This window comes from Numida meleagris, chromosome 6 (genome assembly GCF_002078875.1).
Source record: "Numida meleagris isolate 19003 breed g44 Domestic line chromosome 6, NumMel1.0, whole genome shotgun sequence".
Taxonomy (NCBI): Eukaryota; Metazoa; Chordata; class Aves; order Galliformes; family Numididae; genus Numida; species Numida meleagris.
In genome coordinates this window covers 32,991,539-33,009,753 of record NC_034414.1, presented here as the reverse complement: position 1 = coordinate 33,009,753, position 18,215 = coordinate 32,991,539, and the positions used below count along the sequence as shown (strand labels likewise).

General features: G+C 35.8%; 1 protein-coding gene across 2 annotated transcripts in view; it reads right to left on the bottom strand.

Moving 5' to 3' along the window:
* Positions 1–18,215, bottom strand: part of AQR (aquarius intron-binding spliceosomal factor) — a 53,568-nt gene that overhangs the window by 18,255 nt on the left and 17,098 nt on the right. For both annotated transcript variants that reach the window (XM_021401051.1, XM_021401050.1), the window contains 11 exons: positions 16,772–16,875; positions 16,157–16,259; positions 15,097–15,217; positions 14,074–14,215; positions 13,145–13,323; positions 8,804–8,971; positions 8,198–8,367; positions 7,143–7,384; positions 5,591–5,734; positions 4,088–4,157; positions 1,807–1,917 (listed from right to left, as the gene is read on the bottom strand). In XM_021401051.1, the coding sequence (XP_021256726.1) occupies positions 1,807–1,917; positions 4,088–4,157; positions 5,591–5,734; positions 7,143–7,384; positions 8,198–8,367; positions 8,804–8,971; positions 13,145–13,323; positions 14,074–14,215; positions 15,097–15,217; positions 16,157–16,259; positions 16,772–16,875 (1,554 nt within the window). The remainder of the gene's footprint in view (positions 1–1,806; positions 1,918–4,087; positions 4,158–5,590; positions 5,735–7,142; positions 7,385–8,197; positions 8,368–8,803; positions 8,972–13,144; positions 13,324–14,073; positions 14,216–15,096; positions 15,218–16,156; positions 16,260–16,771; positions 16,876–18,215) is intronic.

Here is an 18,215-nt window from a genome sequence, read left to right as displayed (position 1 = left end):
AGAAAACTGAAGAATGACTGGTAGACCAGCTAAGAAATAATGCCTATTATGGTATAATGAAAGCCAAAGCAAACATGAGGTAAATGCTGAAGTTTGATTCTGTTAATCTTGACAATGGCAACAGAGAAATCAGTCTACTGAAACTCTTGTCTTCGCATGCTTTACACATTTTTATTTATCATTCTGATTAAATCACTTAGTTATAAAAAACCTAGCTAATAAAGCTATCAATTTACAAAATTTTCTTCAAGAATTACATTTTGCAAACATTGGGTTTTTTTTTTGTTTTTTTTTTTAGATCACTTTGAACCAATTTTGTTCATTTAATTTTTACTGTAAATTCGAAGAGTGCAATCTGGTACTGATTGGCAGGAACTGTGACTATTTCATAGGGATAAATGAATTTTGCTAAACTTCAGGGAGAGCTATGACTCCTGCCTTAAATTCTTCAGTCCTCTAAAGTTTAGTATTAACACAAGGTCTGTAAGTACAGGGTCAACAAACTATGAAACTAAGAATGAAGCACAAGTGGAGCTTGCTCATGTTTAATTCAACTGGAAATCATGCAAACACAATAAAGTATGGTATTAAGGCACAAGAAATGAACCCCGCTGAGATATATACAGTCTATTTCCAGAAATACAACTAAATAAGTTCATTGTAAGCTTTGTCTCCAAGTAGACTCTCCAACCTGCCTCAGAAATCGTCTCTTCTTTTTTCAACTCTTGGTCTCAACTCTAATACCTGTTACTCACCCGCAACTAGTCGTACGCTGGCCTACATTATTCCAGGTTGTAAGTTATCACCAAAACAAAGCTACACTGTTGACTAATGAATCATCAATGGAGGTACCCGATGTTATTTTGATGGACAAAGATGAAACAAAGTAAGCTCAATTAAGACAGCTGATAAAGAAGATAGTATAGACTACGTAGGGAGACCAAGAGATGGATAACCCTAGTTTCAAAACAAATCCTTCTAAACTACAGATAGCTTTAGAGTAATAATCTTTAAGGCTATAATAATAATTTTATATATGTAGCCAGATTCCATCTTTTATGAACGGGAAGCAAACACTCAGTTGAATACACCATGCTAACTTTCATGCCTTTCCTTAGGAGAACGAAGCAGAGTAAAAGCCGCCTGAGAGAACTAGTTAGCTGAAGTCAAGTTTGGCATATGTATATTTGTGACTGCAAAACTGCGGATACGCTTCCTTCCTCTCAAAAAAAAATTCCTAATTTCAAATCTCCTAAACAGTTAAATACCCTGAAAACCTCTGCTAAATACTTCACAGTTACTCACATGAAATTCAAAAATTCCATCTCATACTTTAGAATTGGCAAAACTGCTCACAAGCCATCATAAGATTTCACTTCTAAGAGGCAACTGCAGCCTCAAATCTACTGATCTCAATATAGAATTCATAGAATCATTAAGGTTGGAAAAGACCTCTACGATCATCTAGTCCAATTGTCCACCTACCACCAAAATTGTCCACTAAATCATGTTCCTTTGTACTGCATCTGCACGTTTCTTGAACACTTCCAAGGACAGTGACTCCATCACCTTCCTGTGCTGCCCGTTCCAGTGCCTGACCACTATTTCTGAGCAGTTTTCCCTAACATCCAACCTGAATCTCCCCTGGCGCAACTTAAAGCCATTCCCTCTCATCCTATCACTGCTAGAAGAGGCTGACCCCCACCTTGCCACAACCTCCTTTCAGGCAGTTCTAGAGAGCAATCTGAGAGCATCTGCTGCTCTTCTTGATTTTAACTACAGGAAAATTTCATACATTACTCTTACCTGATTAGAGTGGGTAACTATAAGAGTTCGTTGTTCTGGGAAATTGTGATAGAGATTGGATATTATCTGGACTGCAACATCAGTTTTCCCTGTACCAGGTGGACCCACTACCTAAAAATAAGCAAAAAAAATAAGGACATGAAAAACAAAAAATGTAAACAATTTAACACAATACTCCACAGGACAGAAATTTAGCCTGCCAGGAAGAGCAGAGCAATCTCACTAGACCTCATACAAGAAAAAAAAAAAAAAACAAAAAAAAAACCCACTCAATTCAGCCTCAAGACAGGCTACACATACAGGAAACAATAAGAAAACATAACTAAAAAACAAGATAAGATAAAGAATATTAGACAGACTTCACTCTTTTCACTTACTCAAAAACCTATAACTGGTGATACAATATCAAGAATTAATGTTTTTATAGGCTCAAGTATACCATCAGCTTTAAGAAATTTTATACATAAGACACTGTAGGTATTATAAACTACCTCAAAATATTTTTTTCAGAAGAAAGAATAGCACGTTTCATATATATTTACATATAAAATTTACAAACTGCAGAAAATCATATTTTATTCAGACAGAGCATCCCATTAATTGCTAGGCTTAAAAACAAGTTGGATGGTATTTCACAATCATATTTGACAGAAACAAGTGACAAAGACGGAAAATAAAGCATAGGTTTATATCGTATAACTGTTTCTCAAGCAGCCTGTTTCCACTCTCTCCAGAAAATAATGCAGATGTTTTAATAAAAAAACCACAACTGTAAGAACACTGAGAAATCTGAGAATGAATGGCTTTGAGAATTGTTTTCCCAGTTCTCCAATGAGAATGGCTTTGCCATTGATTTCCCTTTAGATCTACCAGACTCCATCCTGTGACTCCTTTTCAAAAAAATTAACAAATTATTTTTTAGCAGTGAAGTTAGAACTGTATAAAGACCATCTTCTCAAAGATTCACGTAAAGTGATAGATTATTAGGCATAGCACATCACCACTTTAAAGCCCCCCAAACATGACACATGTGGTAGATTATGATGCATTACACAGTCGCATTAGAAAGTCATTTATATTCAACTAATATTAAGTGATAATAATAAACAGTGTGCAATGCTATTTAAAAAATAAGATCAAAGAAGAAACTAGGTGATAGGAATATAATCTTCCCCTTGGCTCTGGTATTTTGTGTTAATTATATAGTCAAAAATGGTAATAAAGATCTTAAATTCTCAGTCTTCATTCTGTTGACCGTAATACTGAAATGAAACAATACTACTATTCATTGTTGTGTGTGCTCTTAAACAAACACTCTAGTTATGTAAAACCCAGCAGTTCAGATCATCGAGTTCACTCCAAAAAAATCCCTACCCCCCAGCAATGTTAAAAAAACAAATTTAAATTTGTCACTGTGGCATTTTACAGCATTCAAAAAGAGACTTTTCATGTATGAATAAGCCTCAAAATCGGTACCCTATCAACAACCAGAGAGCTCTGCTGCGCTGTAATAGAGAACACACCACACTCAAAAACACTGTGAACTCAGGAACTTCTAGTTACAGATCAAGACAATACTAGTTTCAGCACACCTAATCAGGCAAAGGGAAAAGGCATGCAACAACTCTACTGAAATTTAGTTTCTACTTCAAGCTGTATATTCTGTGTGAGCTACACAGTGTCTAGAGAGCGGTAAAAAATATGTACAAATGAATACTACTTCTGCCAAAAAAAAAACGTTCCAACAAAATCAATCCTAAGAACTAGCATTAATGCCCATATAGTCCAAGAAGAGATTAACAGCATCAAGCAGAGAAGTCACTCAAGTACTCCACAGACGAATCAATACTGGGATAGTCTGTACTTCACTGGAATACAGGCACTTGTAGTCAGGTAAGCTTTGGTGACTCGTGCAGAAATTCACTGATCAAAAAATGCTTTCCTAACAAATCTACAACTCTTTTAACTGATGCAAGTAATTTAAAACAGTTAAAAAATGGCAGACATGGCAAAAACTGGAAGTCTGAAGTTATCAATCCAACCACTGGAAAAATAAATAAAAATAAATTCAGTTGTTGAGGAAAGTCTTCAGTCATTAAGACAGGATTCAGCCAAATACAGAGATCAAATATGAAATATTTATATATTATTTTCTCACATTCTAATCTATTAATAAGTAAGAACTCTCAGAGAGGCTACCGAAGAAGGCATTACAGGTGTTTAATTGAATGTACCTAAAAGCTAGAATCAAATAAACAAGAGCAGCTTAAAATATTCTCACCATAGTTAGTCCAGGTTGCATTCCTGCACGTATAGCTTCAATCTGAGTATGGGTAAATTGAATAGTATTGCTGTAACAAAGCAAGAAAAAAGATCAGAAAACTGACAGATTTTGCCAACAGTTTCAGTAATTTTTTTAAAAACAAATTTGCTTTAATATAATTGGCTACACATTTCTCCAGAACTGCATCCCTCTAAACAAGACTAAATCATATTGGCCACGTGACAACAAAATCATCCACCTAAAATGAAGTCTTTGGTTACTTTTTGCTGAGAGTGCTGCAAAATTGTTTAGCTATAATTTTCCTTTTTAATTCTTGAGTAATATAGTGACATGTTGAAATACCAAGTTAAATGACATTACTAGATTACCTGGGTATAGAGAAAAATTGAATTACTTCTTTATCCCTTCAGTAAGGCAATCTGACACACACCTGTCAAAAATTCACATCCAGAACTGCTATACTGCAAGCAAGAAGAGTTCTACCAAGGCCATCTCTACTCTGCATACCTAAGGCACTAACCTGAAGCAGGAGCAGACCTAAGTTTAAACACTTAAGCAATATCAAGAGAGTTTCATAAGTAAATACATAGATTTCTTTTTAGTTGATTGCAGCAAGTTATTGCTGACACTATCGTTTTGCATTCAATAAAGGAAAATATAACCTATTTGGTTACTATTCCTACCAAGAAGGAATAGTAACCTGTTATTTTAATTATTAAAACAGTCCAAATGTGATCAGCATTACTTTGCACTGTTCAGCAAATTCACCATACAGGGGAAATAGGAAGTTTTCCAAAGAACTGCTGAATTCCAACACGTGCATTCCTCCTTCCCCAACATATTCAAACTCTTGCAGATATTGCAACTAGGAATGGATGTTACACTCCACTCCAGTCCTCCCTTATCCCCATCTTCAACATGGGAAAGGTGAAAACCTTCAAAAGACTCTTAAGTCATATGTTTAATAGAGCTATATGTATGCACAGACACAAGACAAACAACTTGTAAAATACCATACAGCATGAGAACTATTGTATTTCTCACTGCTTTTAACACAAATTATTGAAAACAAATAGAAACTTCTAATGGAAGCTTCATTCATGATTCAGATTCTAATGTTATGGCAAAAATAAGTATTTTGCATACCTCTAGAAGAAAAATATTCAGCCATTATGTTCTTTCCTATGCTCTCAGCTGTTATAAAAGTCATTAAAATGCGGAGAAAACAAGGGCAGTTACATGAATTGTTATACTTTCTATACTAATATTGAAAGTCTTGATAATACTAAAAGTGAATATTTCTCTTAATGCTTTTCAATGGAATTTTTTTTAAACAGAGAGACTGTAGTAGAATATTTGATTTAAATACCCAAGAAAATAGTCCTATATTCAAGTCTTTTGGTAATGAAATCACAACTGCATTTAAAAATAAATAAATGTGTGTTTAGTTCTGAAAAGTGCTAACAGTTCCTTTTAACCAAATTCACATACATCTATTACCGTTTTGGTTGATTATAAGGATATGGTCCCCTGTTTGGAATGATGTGAGGCTCCACAATCAGTGTTTTAGCTTCTTCAGATTTTTCCTCATTCCCATCCTCTTTTCTTTTCTTTCCTTTACCTCCCTTTATTGGGAAAGTTATCCTGCAACATATGATTTAAATCTAAGCTTCAACACATGCACTATGGCACCAGACTGTCTTACAAGTTCATACAGAAAGATTTTGTCACTACTGAGATACTTTCATATCACAGATGCAGACAAAGTATAAGCAAGGACAAGAAAAAGGAATAAAAAATAAATTGATTAAGCAGACTAAGAAAGTGTATTTGACAAGAAGCACATCAAAAGTGTACTTCACATAGCTTGAAAAGACAGGAGCAGTGCTGTAAGACAAGTGGAAGAACGCTGATGGCAGAGAGTTCAAAAACGAAACTGGAAGGGACAGGAGTCAAGACAGAACAGAAAGCCACTGGCACTGTCTGGTCAGCTGTAATAACCTGATTTTGTTCTAGAACTGATGAACACCTTCTTTACAAAATGTGTCAGTGTTCTAAACTGTTCCAACACAAGGACTTTCATCCTCTCACTTCAGCTTTATTTTTTTAGCCTCCTATGGTAAATAAATATTATCAAGCATCTATAGTTTAATTCAGAAACAAATCATGGAGGAGGAATTCCAATGGCAATCCAATCATCATGATACAACAATGGAGACATTTAGAGCATCAATAACGTATTATTCTACGACAAATACAGCAATACTTCTTCATACAGAAAAAAATGGGAAAGCTAACAATAGTTCACCACAGGAAATTGCGTGTGGTATCTTTCTGTGATTCCTTCAAACTACTATCATATAAATTATATACCGTTATTGCCTTCACCACATATACTCCACATGCAATATTTGAAAAAAAGCTGTTAAAGCTATGTACAATGGAAAATTCAACTGCATAAGTATAAAGAAGCAAACGATGAGGGACATGACTTTCAAAACTGAAAATGAATCACTAATGTTCTGGGCTGAACAACAGCACCACTGAAACGAAGTATGTAAATCTCATTTACTGGTCACAAAGATAGGCATCTTATTTCAGAAATAATTTCTAAAATAAAGTAAGCATAATGAAATATCAAACCTAATTATTTGTTTTGACGGAACAGTGTTTCCAAAAGCTCAAACTTTAATGGATGATGAAATTGCTATAGTTACTTTAATGTGAACTAAAAACTATTTAGCTTAAAAATTACTAGGTTCAACTTGAAGAGGCTAGATACCAATGGAGAAGCAAATACTACATGTCTTGATTACATTTTACAGTTTCTTTTCCCATAAATTCAATAGGCCAATTTACAAGCAATGCTGTACTATACAGTTATATATATGGTTTTATATATATATACACTATAACTAAGTCTTGATATTAACATATGAATATCTCTTCCTAAAAGAAAGAGCATCTCCCTTCAACCAATGAACTCAAATCCATCTGACAATGCACTGCAGCAAGAATACCAGACCACAAGTATTTGAAATTTTGAGATCACCTGAAGGGAGGTACTTGTAGCTCTGGATTGTCAACAGTCACTTTGATATTGTACCCTGGAAAGCTAGCTTTTAAGTGATCAATGGACAGGAAGGTGTCATTAAAATCTAGAGATGCAATCTGATTTGGCATTTTTGAATAGTGTGCACTACTTGGGTCTCCGTATCCAAGAATGATGTCATGTAGCCAGTCAGGAACCACACAATCTGTGTTCATCAAATTTCTAATAGTCTCCAGAACAGCCTGAAAATTAGAAAAAACAGGAAAAAAAAAACAGAATGGAGAGTGACTTTTTAACTAAGTAAATATGACACACAGAAGACTAATCGGTCATTCACTTATGGGTATTTGGTTAGTTACAGTCTATATCTGTATACTTGTACTGTATATATTAAAAAAACAAAAAACAAACACCAGTGTGAAACTGTATAAATCCTAAACTGTCCTCTTCGTAAAGAGCTAGCAAAGAGTACCATAATTACCAGTAAAGTTTTCATTCTAGAACACTCAGAGAAGGAGAATAATAACAACAAAAGCATAGTTCAAGTATCTATAAAGAAAATAAATAGTGTCTGATACTATAAAATCAGGATTTCAAGGATCGTAAGTTACCAGCTCATGCCAATAGCTACAAATATTTCTGCTCTGTATCCTTCTCCAGGACTCTCAGACCATCCTGTTTGTATAGAAATGCATTAGAAGATCAGCAAGTCTACACAATATGATCATAAGCAGGGCTTATATTCCACATATTCCCCCACCTCCAAAGGCCAAATATAACTATACTGTAGGCTACACAGTGAAAGACTAAAATTATAAATTAATGTTTCATTTTTTTTTTATTATTACTCAATTTGAGTTAGGTTCTGATTTTCAATTACTCTAACACTTAGCTGTAAGGAGGAAATTATCACCTGGTGACAAGCTGTAACTTGCTGAAACGATCTAACTCCATTTGAAAAGCTCACCCACATGCAACTAAAATGAACAAGTCTCAGTAATCCTTAGGATAACTGTTCACCTGCATGGCTTAAGTGTTGATGAGCAGTACCTTACCTTGAAATTGTTTTCTTTTGGTTTTCTTCTCATTATTATATTAAAAGTCTCATATACATCTTCTGCTCCATTTTGGATTGTATTGGTCATGTCTTGTTGATACTGGTTTGGGTCCAGAAATACTCTGTATGTTCTGCAGTCTCCTTTAAGTCTCGGTTTGGGTTCAGGTCCTGCCCATAATGAAACAGTAAAATTGGAATTTGATATAGCACAAAAGCAGATTAGTACTCAAATAAGTCATCCATCATCTTTCTTGAAACAGATTTTAGATGTATTCATATAATGGAATTATTTTATGGATGGTATTGTTTCATGTTTTTATCCCATTTCTAGGAGTGTTTTAGAATATACGATACTTTAATCCTAAAACTCAAGTGTGCTGAATGCCATTTCATTATATCAACTTGTATCAGAGGTAAACAAATAACCTCTCTCAAGGACTGCTCATAAAATCAGTATTCCTGTTTTTCAATTAAATAATGAACCCATTGAGTACCACTCAAAAGAGAAGCAAGTGAATGACTATGCTGTTAACAAAAACCAACCAATCAAAAAAAAACCAACAACCCAAAAACCATATTTCAAAGAAGTTTTGGTGTATCATACCTTCTTCAATAACACGTCCTTTCTCATCCAACATGCCCTGGATTTCACAGCCTCTAACATACACCAGGCCAGTCTGCTCAACAAAAGGTCGTCTTCGGTCAAACTTAGTGCCATAAGGTTGTGTGGGACGTACCGTAACCAAAAAACAGACATCGTGTTTCCGTAGACCTGATTCCAAAAAGGAACTTTCAGTGAATTGATTAAATGCCATTTTCCTCTCCCATTCTTTAAAAATATATACAATCAAATATCTGACTTTTTAATTAAAAAAATCCACTTACTTAGATCATAATGTATTCAGTTTCAAACTATGCCTTTAACTCTGATGATACAGAACCATAGGAAACAGTTGTCTTTTCCACTATTCTTACACACTAAAATCCACTAGGACCTCAGATACAAAGAGAAGAAACTAATTCTTTTCATGACAACAAGCTTCCACATACCTAGACTACTGCACTCCCAATAATCTTACTTAAGTTACACAACCTAGATATATTTAATTGTATCTGAAAGGTAAATTAATCTCCTATTCTCGCTGCTTTCTTCTGGACTACTTTCAATTGTTTTCCAACAATTTAAGTGTAGCGCCTTGAACAAGGCACAAAATTCCAAACAAAGTTAGTTATCTATTTAGTAGGGCAGAAGGTCACTTAATCATGTTATTTGTTTTCCATGTTATATTCCAGTTTATAAATCATGTAAATATATATAAATCATGTAAATATATATAAAGTTTATAAAACATATAAATATTTATATATACCAGTTTATGACCTGGTATAGTGTTTTTCCCTCAGCAGTAGCATATTGAACTCAGACTCTTTCCCTCATGCACAGCTACTGCCTAACAAATTATTTTCAAAAGATGTACTTGGGGAGCTAATTTTCTTGCTTAAGTTTAGTATCTTCTACTCATCTCTCTTAAATTACACTCTACTTTTAAAAGGTCAATTCTCCAATTCATTGTTGTCCTTTTGAACATCAGTCCTTTCTTCCAGTATATCTACCCAATTCACACATATCTGAGAGACTTCCAAAATTTAGTAAACATACACAGTATTCTCCTAGATAATTAGCAGAAACTTCAAACACAGTTAAGAAAAAAATCCTTCAAGATCTTGATGGATCTTTTTTTCCTGGGGCAGATACTTCTCTTGTTATTCACGGAATACTGTTATCCCTCTTAAGTTTCACAGAATCATAGAATTGCTCAGGTTGGAAAAGACCTTCAAGATCAAATCCAATCTCAACTCAACCATACTACCCTAACTCTTAACAACTCACTGCTAAATCATGTCCCTGAGCACCACACCCAGATGGTTTTTAAACACATTCAGGGATGAGGAGTCTATTCCAGTGCCTAACAAACCTTCCTGTAAAGAAGTTTTTCCTGATATCCAACCTAAACTTCCCCTGGTGCAACTTGAGGCCATTTCCCCTTGTCCTGTCACCAGTGAAAAGAGACCAAACCCGCTCTCACTGCAATCACCTTTAATGTATTTGAAGAGGGTACTTGAAGGTCTTTGAACAAGGTCATCAAGACCTTGTTATGCCAGACAATTATTTATCAATTCTTCACCACAGTCTTAATTCAGCAATAGTTTTAAATATTTACCTAAGTTAAAGCATTACTGCTTTTGAACTTCTAGAGGCTACACTAGTATTAAGAACTACTATATAAATCTACTTACATTGGCAAAAAAGAGCCACAGAAAAGACATTAGCTACTGGAATATTTCTGTAATCTAACAATATTTAGGACAGAATATGTTACTGAATAGCAGAGTTTTACTATCATCAATTAAATACTTATACATGAAAAAGAAAGATAAATATAGTAAAAATAACTGAAAAACACTGGAAAAATATAACTACGCTAGAGGCAAATACTGGCTTTTTGGAATATGCGGACATAAAATTTCTTTGTGTTAATCCTATTAACTAGATTAATAATGGAATATAAAAATGTATCCAAGTCATTTAACTATATAACCTAATTTTAAAAGTGCTTAAAAGTACATAAAATTATTTTGGAGCAAAAGCAGGCTAAATAATTACATTACAATATTACTGACAAATACGGACCTAACAGAGAAAGAGATAAATGGTGACTAGCTACTTACTATAAACCTTATCAAAGCATATGAGAAGACTGTGCTTTCAAAATAATTATAAATTAGTAACTATAATTTGTATCATTCTTATAACAGAAAATACAAAGAGATTAAGTATAAAAATGGGAAGTTACTATCAGAGGAAGTTGTATATATTGAAGGTTTCTGTGAAGAAACAAAGACAGAATAGAAGGGAGGGATGCCACTCAATGGGACCTGGACAAACTTGAAAAGTGGTCCCCTAATGAGATAATAAGGCCAAGTTGTACTTGGGTTCATGGCAATCTCATGTATGTGAACATGCTGGGAGAAGAACCCACTGAGAGCAGCCTTGCAGAGAAGGATGAAAAGTGGTGGATGAAAAGCTTTACGCGAGCTAACAGCGTGCAAGTGTAAGCCCAAAAGGCCAATGGTATCCCAGGTCACATCAAAAGAAGGGCAGCCAGCAGGTGTAGAAGGTGATTATGCCCCTCTACTCAGCCCTCATGAGGCCCCATCTGGAGTACTGCGTCCAAGTCTGGGTCCCCCAGCAAGACAAAGACATGGAGCTGTTGGAGCAGGTCCAGAGGAGGGCCACAAAGATGATCAGAAGGGTGGAGCACCTCTCCAGATGAAGAAAGTTTGAGGGAGCTGGGCTTGTTCAGCTTAGAGAAGAGAAGGCTCTGGGAAAACCTCACTGTGACATTCTAGTTTTTAAACAGAAAGATACTGACTTTTTAAAAAAAAAACAAAACAAAAAAAACACAGCTCAATAGTGTTAGAACAAGGCAGAATAGTTTTAAACTGAAAGAGGGGAGATTTAGATTAGAAGTTAGGAGGAATTTCTTTGCTCAAAGGGTGGTGCGGCACAGGAGCAGGTTGCCCAGAGAAGCTGGGGATGACAAATCCCCAAGGCTAGGTTGGATGGGGTCCTGGGCAGCCTGATCTAATGAGTGGCAACTCCACCCAAAGCATGGGGGTTGGAACAGGATCATCTTTAAAGCCCATTTCACGATGATTAGGATAATATATCCAAAGATAGGAAAATGTTGAGAATGAAACTGTAGAACAGCTATTCTAAAACACTGCAGGTTCTGGGGATTTGTACCAAGTTCAATAAAAATTCCTTAAATGCTCTGCAAGGATACGTAAGAAGCTGGATGCCTGATTATGTTAAGGCTGAAGATCACTTTGTTGCCATTGAAACTGATCATTCAGATCAAAGCTTCTGGAAATTCCTAAAACTTGCCATTAACTGCCTTCATGATAGTGAAGTTTGCTTCCATCCTCCATGTGACAATAATAATTCTAGCATTACTAGTAAGGAAATATTTTGTATCTGTTTATTATATGCTCCCACTTTACTTTTTTGCTATGTGACCTGTAATCACGTTGTGCAGCTCCAGCACATTTAACTTATGTTTCTCTACAAAAGAAAAGGAAGTGACATTTACCGATAATCCAAGTACAAGTACATGCTTCTATGCCGCTTGCCAACATGGTCAAGTAAAGTTCAACTCCTCAAGCAAAAAAGTGTCACTTGTGGATACTTTGAAAAAACATTATTTGGTACAGTCAGCACTTCTTAAATATATTTAAATATACTGAATACTAATAACATGCACTACCCTGAATTAAATCAAGATCTGTACCCTTCATTTTTCACAAAATGGTTGAGGTTGGAAGGGGCTTCTGTAGGTTACCTGGTCCAACTACCCTGGTCAAGCAGGGCCACCCAGAGCAGGCTGCCCACGACCACGTCCAGGTGGCTACTGAAGATCTCCACAGAGGAGACTTCACAAGCTCTCTAGGCAAACGCTGCCAGTGCTCAGTGATCTGTACAGTAAATAAGTGCTCACTGTGTTTTTACTAGAGAGATATCACGTTCCCTGCTACTTTTGCAGTAAGACATGGTTAGAATGCATGTTAATTTCAAATGCTAAATTACCTTTCCATTTTGCCTCTAAGGTGCAGAAATTTCAGAGTTACCAACCGAATGACATCATTGTGAAATGGTAAATATTCTTACCCCAGCATAAGTGTAAATATTTAAATAATCTTAATCTTATATTCAGAAAAGTCTAGATTTCTTAGAATTGGAACTTGAATAACATACTTTTGAAGCATACTAAGTTTTGCAAGTCTACCTCAGACACAAAATCTTTCTTACAAATAAAATCAAGGCAAAGGACTTTTTGATAAACAGTTATTTTGAGCACCTTATTTCACAGAACATGACAAGTACCTTCCCATTCATCTTTGATGCTATCTCTAACATTCAAATTAATTGTGACATCCGCTCGTACTCGCATGGGCCAGTTTTCACCAATATTGGGCTTTGCAACCTCCACCACTGTGAAAGACACAATGGGTTGTGCCATCCTAGCCCATCCACCAAAGACCACACCTCCATATTCTGATAGCCTTAAAAAAACAAACAAAAAATAAGAAATAAGTTTTGTTAGTTATTATCTGATAACAGATTCAGTTTTTGAAGCGTGAAACAAGTCACGTCAAAGTCAACTCAAAGAAAAAGGTCTTAATTTTACATGCTACTGAACTGGACTCATGTAATCCCATATTTTTTAAGCTGTATAACAAGCACTGATATATTTCTTTTTTTTACATTTCAAGATACATGAGCAACATATGCTGGTGTTATTAAAAAAATAAAACTGAAGACAGAGAGAGAAAAAAAGGTGAGATTACAAAAAGCAAATACTGAGTATAAGAGATGCCACACCAAATGATCCCTTGAAATGTAAACAGGATCAAAATATAGCAGACTCAAGAACACTCCATAAAACTTTTTATATAACTGAAGAACTGGAGGTCGCGTTTCTGTATTTCATAAAGTCAGACAATGTTCAGTACTTTTAGAAAACCACCACATACTTGTTAACACCACAAAGATTGTTTGTCAACATCTAACATCTAGTGTTAAGAGTTTCAAGCTAAGACTACAGGTATACATACCAACTCATTCTTGCAACATATCCCACAATAAGGAAACATCTTGTGGAAGAGGTTAGTGCAAAACATAGTATCTTATAATAATTTAAAATACATTATTAGGCATTTAGTACATACACAACATCCGTTTTTCATTCTCAAATGCATTTTGTTTACAATTGAAGCTGAGCTGACTGGTTCAGGTCATTTAATAAATATTACCATGGTTTCATCCTACTGACGCTATCTTCAATGTCCTGTCTGATCTCGTAAGTGGACTCTAAGCGAAAGAGATTGAAGTTCCTTAGCAGGTAATCGTGAAGAGTCAGAAACTGTAGATTCAGTTTGGGAAGCGCAAGACAGCCTAAGGAGGGGTAGGATCAGGAGAGAAGAGGTATTCAGTGAATAAACAAAAAAGAAAATGAATTAATATTTTGGTTCTACATAACTACAAATACATAAACATATTATTCCATAACTGCTGGAGTTCTTATTATAGGTGATTCCAAGAATTTCTCTTTTTGTAGACATAATTCCCTAACAAGTGCACATTTTCATACTTTCCTTCTCTAAATTTTCAAGTTCTCTCTAGATGAACCTGCACAAGATTAAAACAATTTTCATCCTTCTGACAGAAAAATTTAGCTGTCTTAACGAACACAGAAAAGAAACATAATGGTGGAGAATACACTGTGTTTAAAAAGGGAAAGTGTAAGCTGAAATTGAGAGAACAAAAACAAAAAATATTTGTAATCACCTCACAGAAACAGAAACACTTCTCAAGAGCACTACCAACACACAGGTAACAAATGTTTCATACGTTTCACATTACATTTTACATTAATAAAAATTCTGAAAAGGATTATTGAAAATTTACAAAGCAGCACAGAAACAGGTGTAATGAGATATTCCACTCCATTTCCTCCTCCAACAGCAGTAATATATATATTGTGATTAGGGTATGTTTATATACTTTATTTATATACCTGCGATTAGTATATACACACAGAGCATGCATATCTAGGTGACTCCTGTATTGCTGCAGCAACTGGTGATAATGGCATATCTGTTACAGATTACAAGTAAGGAAGTGGCTTTGCATAAACACAAACCTTTGGATTTTTAAGTACTCTATTCGCTAAAAGATATCAAATGATTGCATGAACTCTGAAGACAGAATAAGCACAGGCTCCTTTTTTGGACATTTACTGTACCTTTCAGCCTTTACTAAATTGCTAATCATACCTTCTCCAGAATAATATTCAGTTGGGACAATATTTTCATCCCAAATAATCTTCTCTGTGGGATACAGAGGCATCTGATTGAGTTGCTGAATTTGAGATATTCGTCGCTCATGACGGGAAACCTAAAGGATGCATTAAAAACTTCTGTAAATCAAAACAGGAAAATAAAGCTATCTTTAAAACATTTGCATTTATCCACAAGAATGCTGGTCGTCACTTGCCATGTCCTCTGTTTTAACAACCTCTTTTTTCTTTTTTCCTCCAATCAAGCACAACTAAATCCTTGAAAGACACTGAAAGATGAGCAAGCATATATTCCAGCTATCAGTCATTCAAAGAAACATCTGGTTTCTCCACTGATGAAAAATGTTTGCTTTTTTTTTTTTTTTTTTTTTGTCTTGAATACATGTTCAGTAGTTAACTGTAACACTGGTCATCCAGTAATAGCTTATCTTAATTTCCCCTTTGGGAGAAAAAAATCCATCCAGTACTACTATACTGTCAGCAGGACAAATATCTATTTATGGTATCAATAAGCATCATATTACTACCACCTAAACCTTATGAAATCATGCAAACAATTTCTGAAGAAATAACAATCCAAAAAAAAATTATGAAAGATGTAAAAAGATTAGATGTCTACAGTAAGTGTTATACACTGAATATTTAAAAAAAAAACATCTTGTGTATCAATTATAAATACAAATGGGCTTGAGGAACCAAACAAATACTGAACAGGTTTAACATTTTTAGTCTTTTTAAGAAAAAAAACAAAAACAGGTAATTATATAAACAACATCTTTCCCCAAAGAACTTAAAACTGTTGCTGAGGCTCTGCTTACTGGCCCTCTTAATTATGCCAAATATGCACATACCAGTTTCTTAGGAAACATTTTCAACATTTCAACATTTTCAAATACTTAATTTGTATCTCTCTAAGCTCCATCTTATTATCTAAGTTACTGTTATAATGCTACTGTGGTTCCCAGGTGGTTCACCAAGGTACTAAACAGCTACTTTAGGACAGTGTAGTTGCTAAATTACATGAATGATGGTTTTACCAGCAGCTCTAGCAGAAACTCCTTCTCATAGCTGGTATCACTCCCATCTGGAAGGGAAGGCAGCAAGCAGAGGTACGATGCCACCTGGTGGAGCATGTTTGAGCTGCAACAGTACAAAGTAAAAAATATCATTTTGTATTAATAATTACATTGAAGCCTAGGAAAGATTGGTTATAGTTAACTTTTTTTTTTCAAAAAAAAAAAAAGTTCAACAGTGAAATTTCATTAAAGGACTAGAATTAAAAATCACTGAAGCAGTAATTAACTTACAGTTATTAACCTCTAATTTTTAAAAGCAGCTAGCTATTTTCCAGAAGTTTACTGCTTTTCATGCTCATTAGTAAAATGGAACAATATTTTTCTTATGCTGGAATTCCAGTAACTCACTACTAGTTCGTAGCATTCTATGATTCTATACTAATGGAGCCAAACTCAGTTTCTCCATATTTTCAAAAGATACACAGGAACAAAAAAAATATATATATATATAAAAATATTAACTGATTTCACTGACATGAGAAGTCATGAAGAAAAACGGCTAGAATTTTATTAAATTAAAACACACTGAGAACAAAGAATATCAACTTGATGTTAAATATCATTTTGATGACTTACCTGAGAGGTCCAAATAACTTCACCAGGGCATCACGAGTATCTACTGCAGCTACATTTGAGAGCGCAAAGTCATATAACTCCGGGAAGTGTGCAAATGCTGCTCTCTATAAAAGATCCACCCCCAAAAAATGGAATGTAAGCACATTAATGAAACAATTTAATAGCAATATAAGCATTTATACAAAAAATAGACTTTTCTAATTCCTAGTATCCTGTAGACAATCCCAGGATAGAAATAAAAGCAGGCAAAATCTCCGTTTTTCTTAGCACCACCTAATTACCTCTTACCTCCCTTAGAACCATGAAAAAGGACTTCAGAGCCTTAGGGCGTCTGGTCAAGGGTTCGGGAGCACAAGTTGTGTTCTCCTCTATCTCTCTATCCCTCTATCCCTCCTCTATCCCTCCAATTATAGGGAATAATAAGAGACTAAACATAATGGGGCAACAGATTAATATCTGGCTCCAAGCCTGGTGTGCCCCGGCAGGGGTTTGGGTTTTTCGACCTCGGCTCAATTTACACGAGACCGGGCCTGCTGGCATCTGATGGCATCTGCTGGCATCTGATAGGAATAGCTTATCCCACTGGTGGAAAGGGGTTTTACGGTGGGAATTGGGAAGGTTCATTGAAAGGGCTTTAAATTAGGTATGAAGGGGGGTGGGGGTGAAACCAGGGTCACTAGTAAGGACCCTGTATGTAATGAGCCAGTGCTTCTGGGAGGGGCTTGTGCTAGTAAGATCCCACAGTCTTGTGGGAGGAATGAGGAGGACAACGCACCCTTTTGTAGGAAGAACACAAGGGATGATGTGAGGTTGGTGGCTTTGATAACACGGGAGCATGGACAAGATGGTATTGGGGCTTTAGGAAGCAGTGGGGGAGAACTTCAGATTTCTTCTGGAAGTTTGAGGGAGGGCCCCTCTAGAAAGGTAGTGTGCCGGAAAGCCCAGCTGAAGTGCCTTTACACTAATGCACGCAGCATGGGAAATAAGCAGGAGGAACTGGAAACTGTGATGTGCTCGGAAAATTATGATCTGGTTGCTATCACGGAAACGTGGTGGGACGAATCCCACGATTGGAATACTCTGATTGAGTGCTACAGGCTCTTCAGAAGGGATAGACAGGGCAGGAAGGGAGGGGGAGTTGCCTTCTACATTAGGAAGTGGATAGATTGTGAAGAGCTGTGTCTGAGTAACAGCCATGACCAGGTTGAGGGCTTATGGGTTAAAATCAGCGATCAGTCCAGTAAAGGAGATCTAGTGGTTGGGGTCTGTTACAGGCCACCTGATGAGGGGGAGCCTCTTGACGAGGCCTTCTAGCTCCAGCTGCAGGAGATGCCGTGTTCACAGGCTCTTGTCCTGATGAGGGATTTCAACTACCTGGATATCTTCTGGGATAGCAGCACGGAAGGCAGCAGACAATCCAGGAGATTGCTGGAGTCTGTTGAGG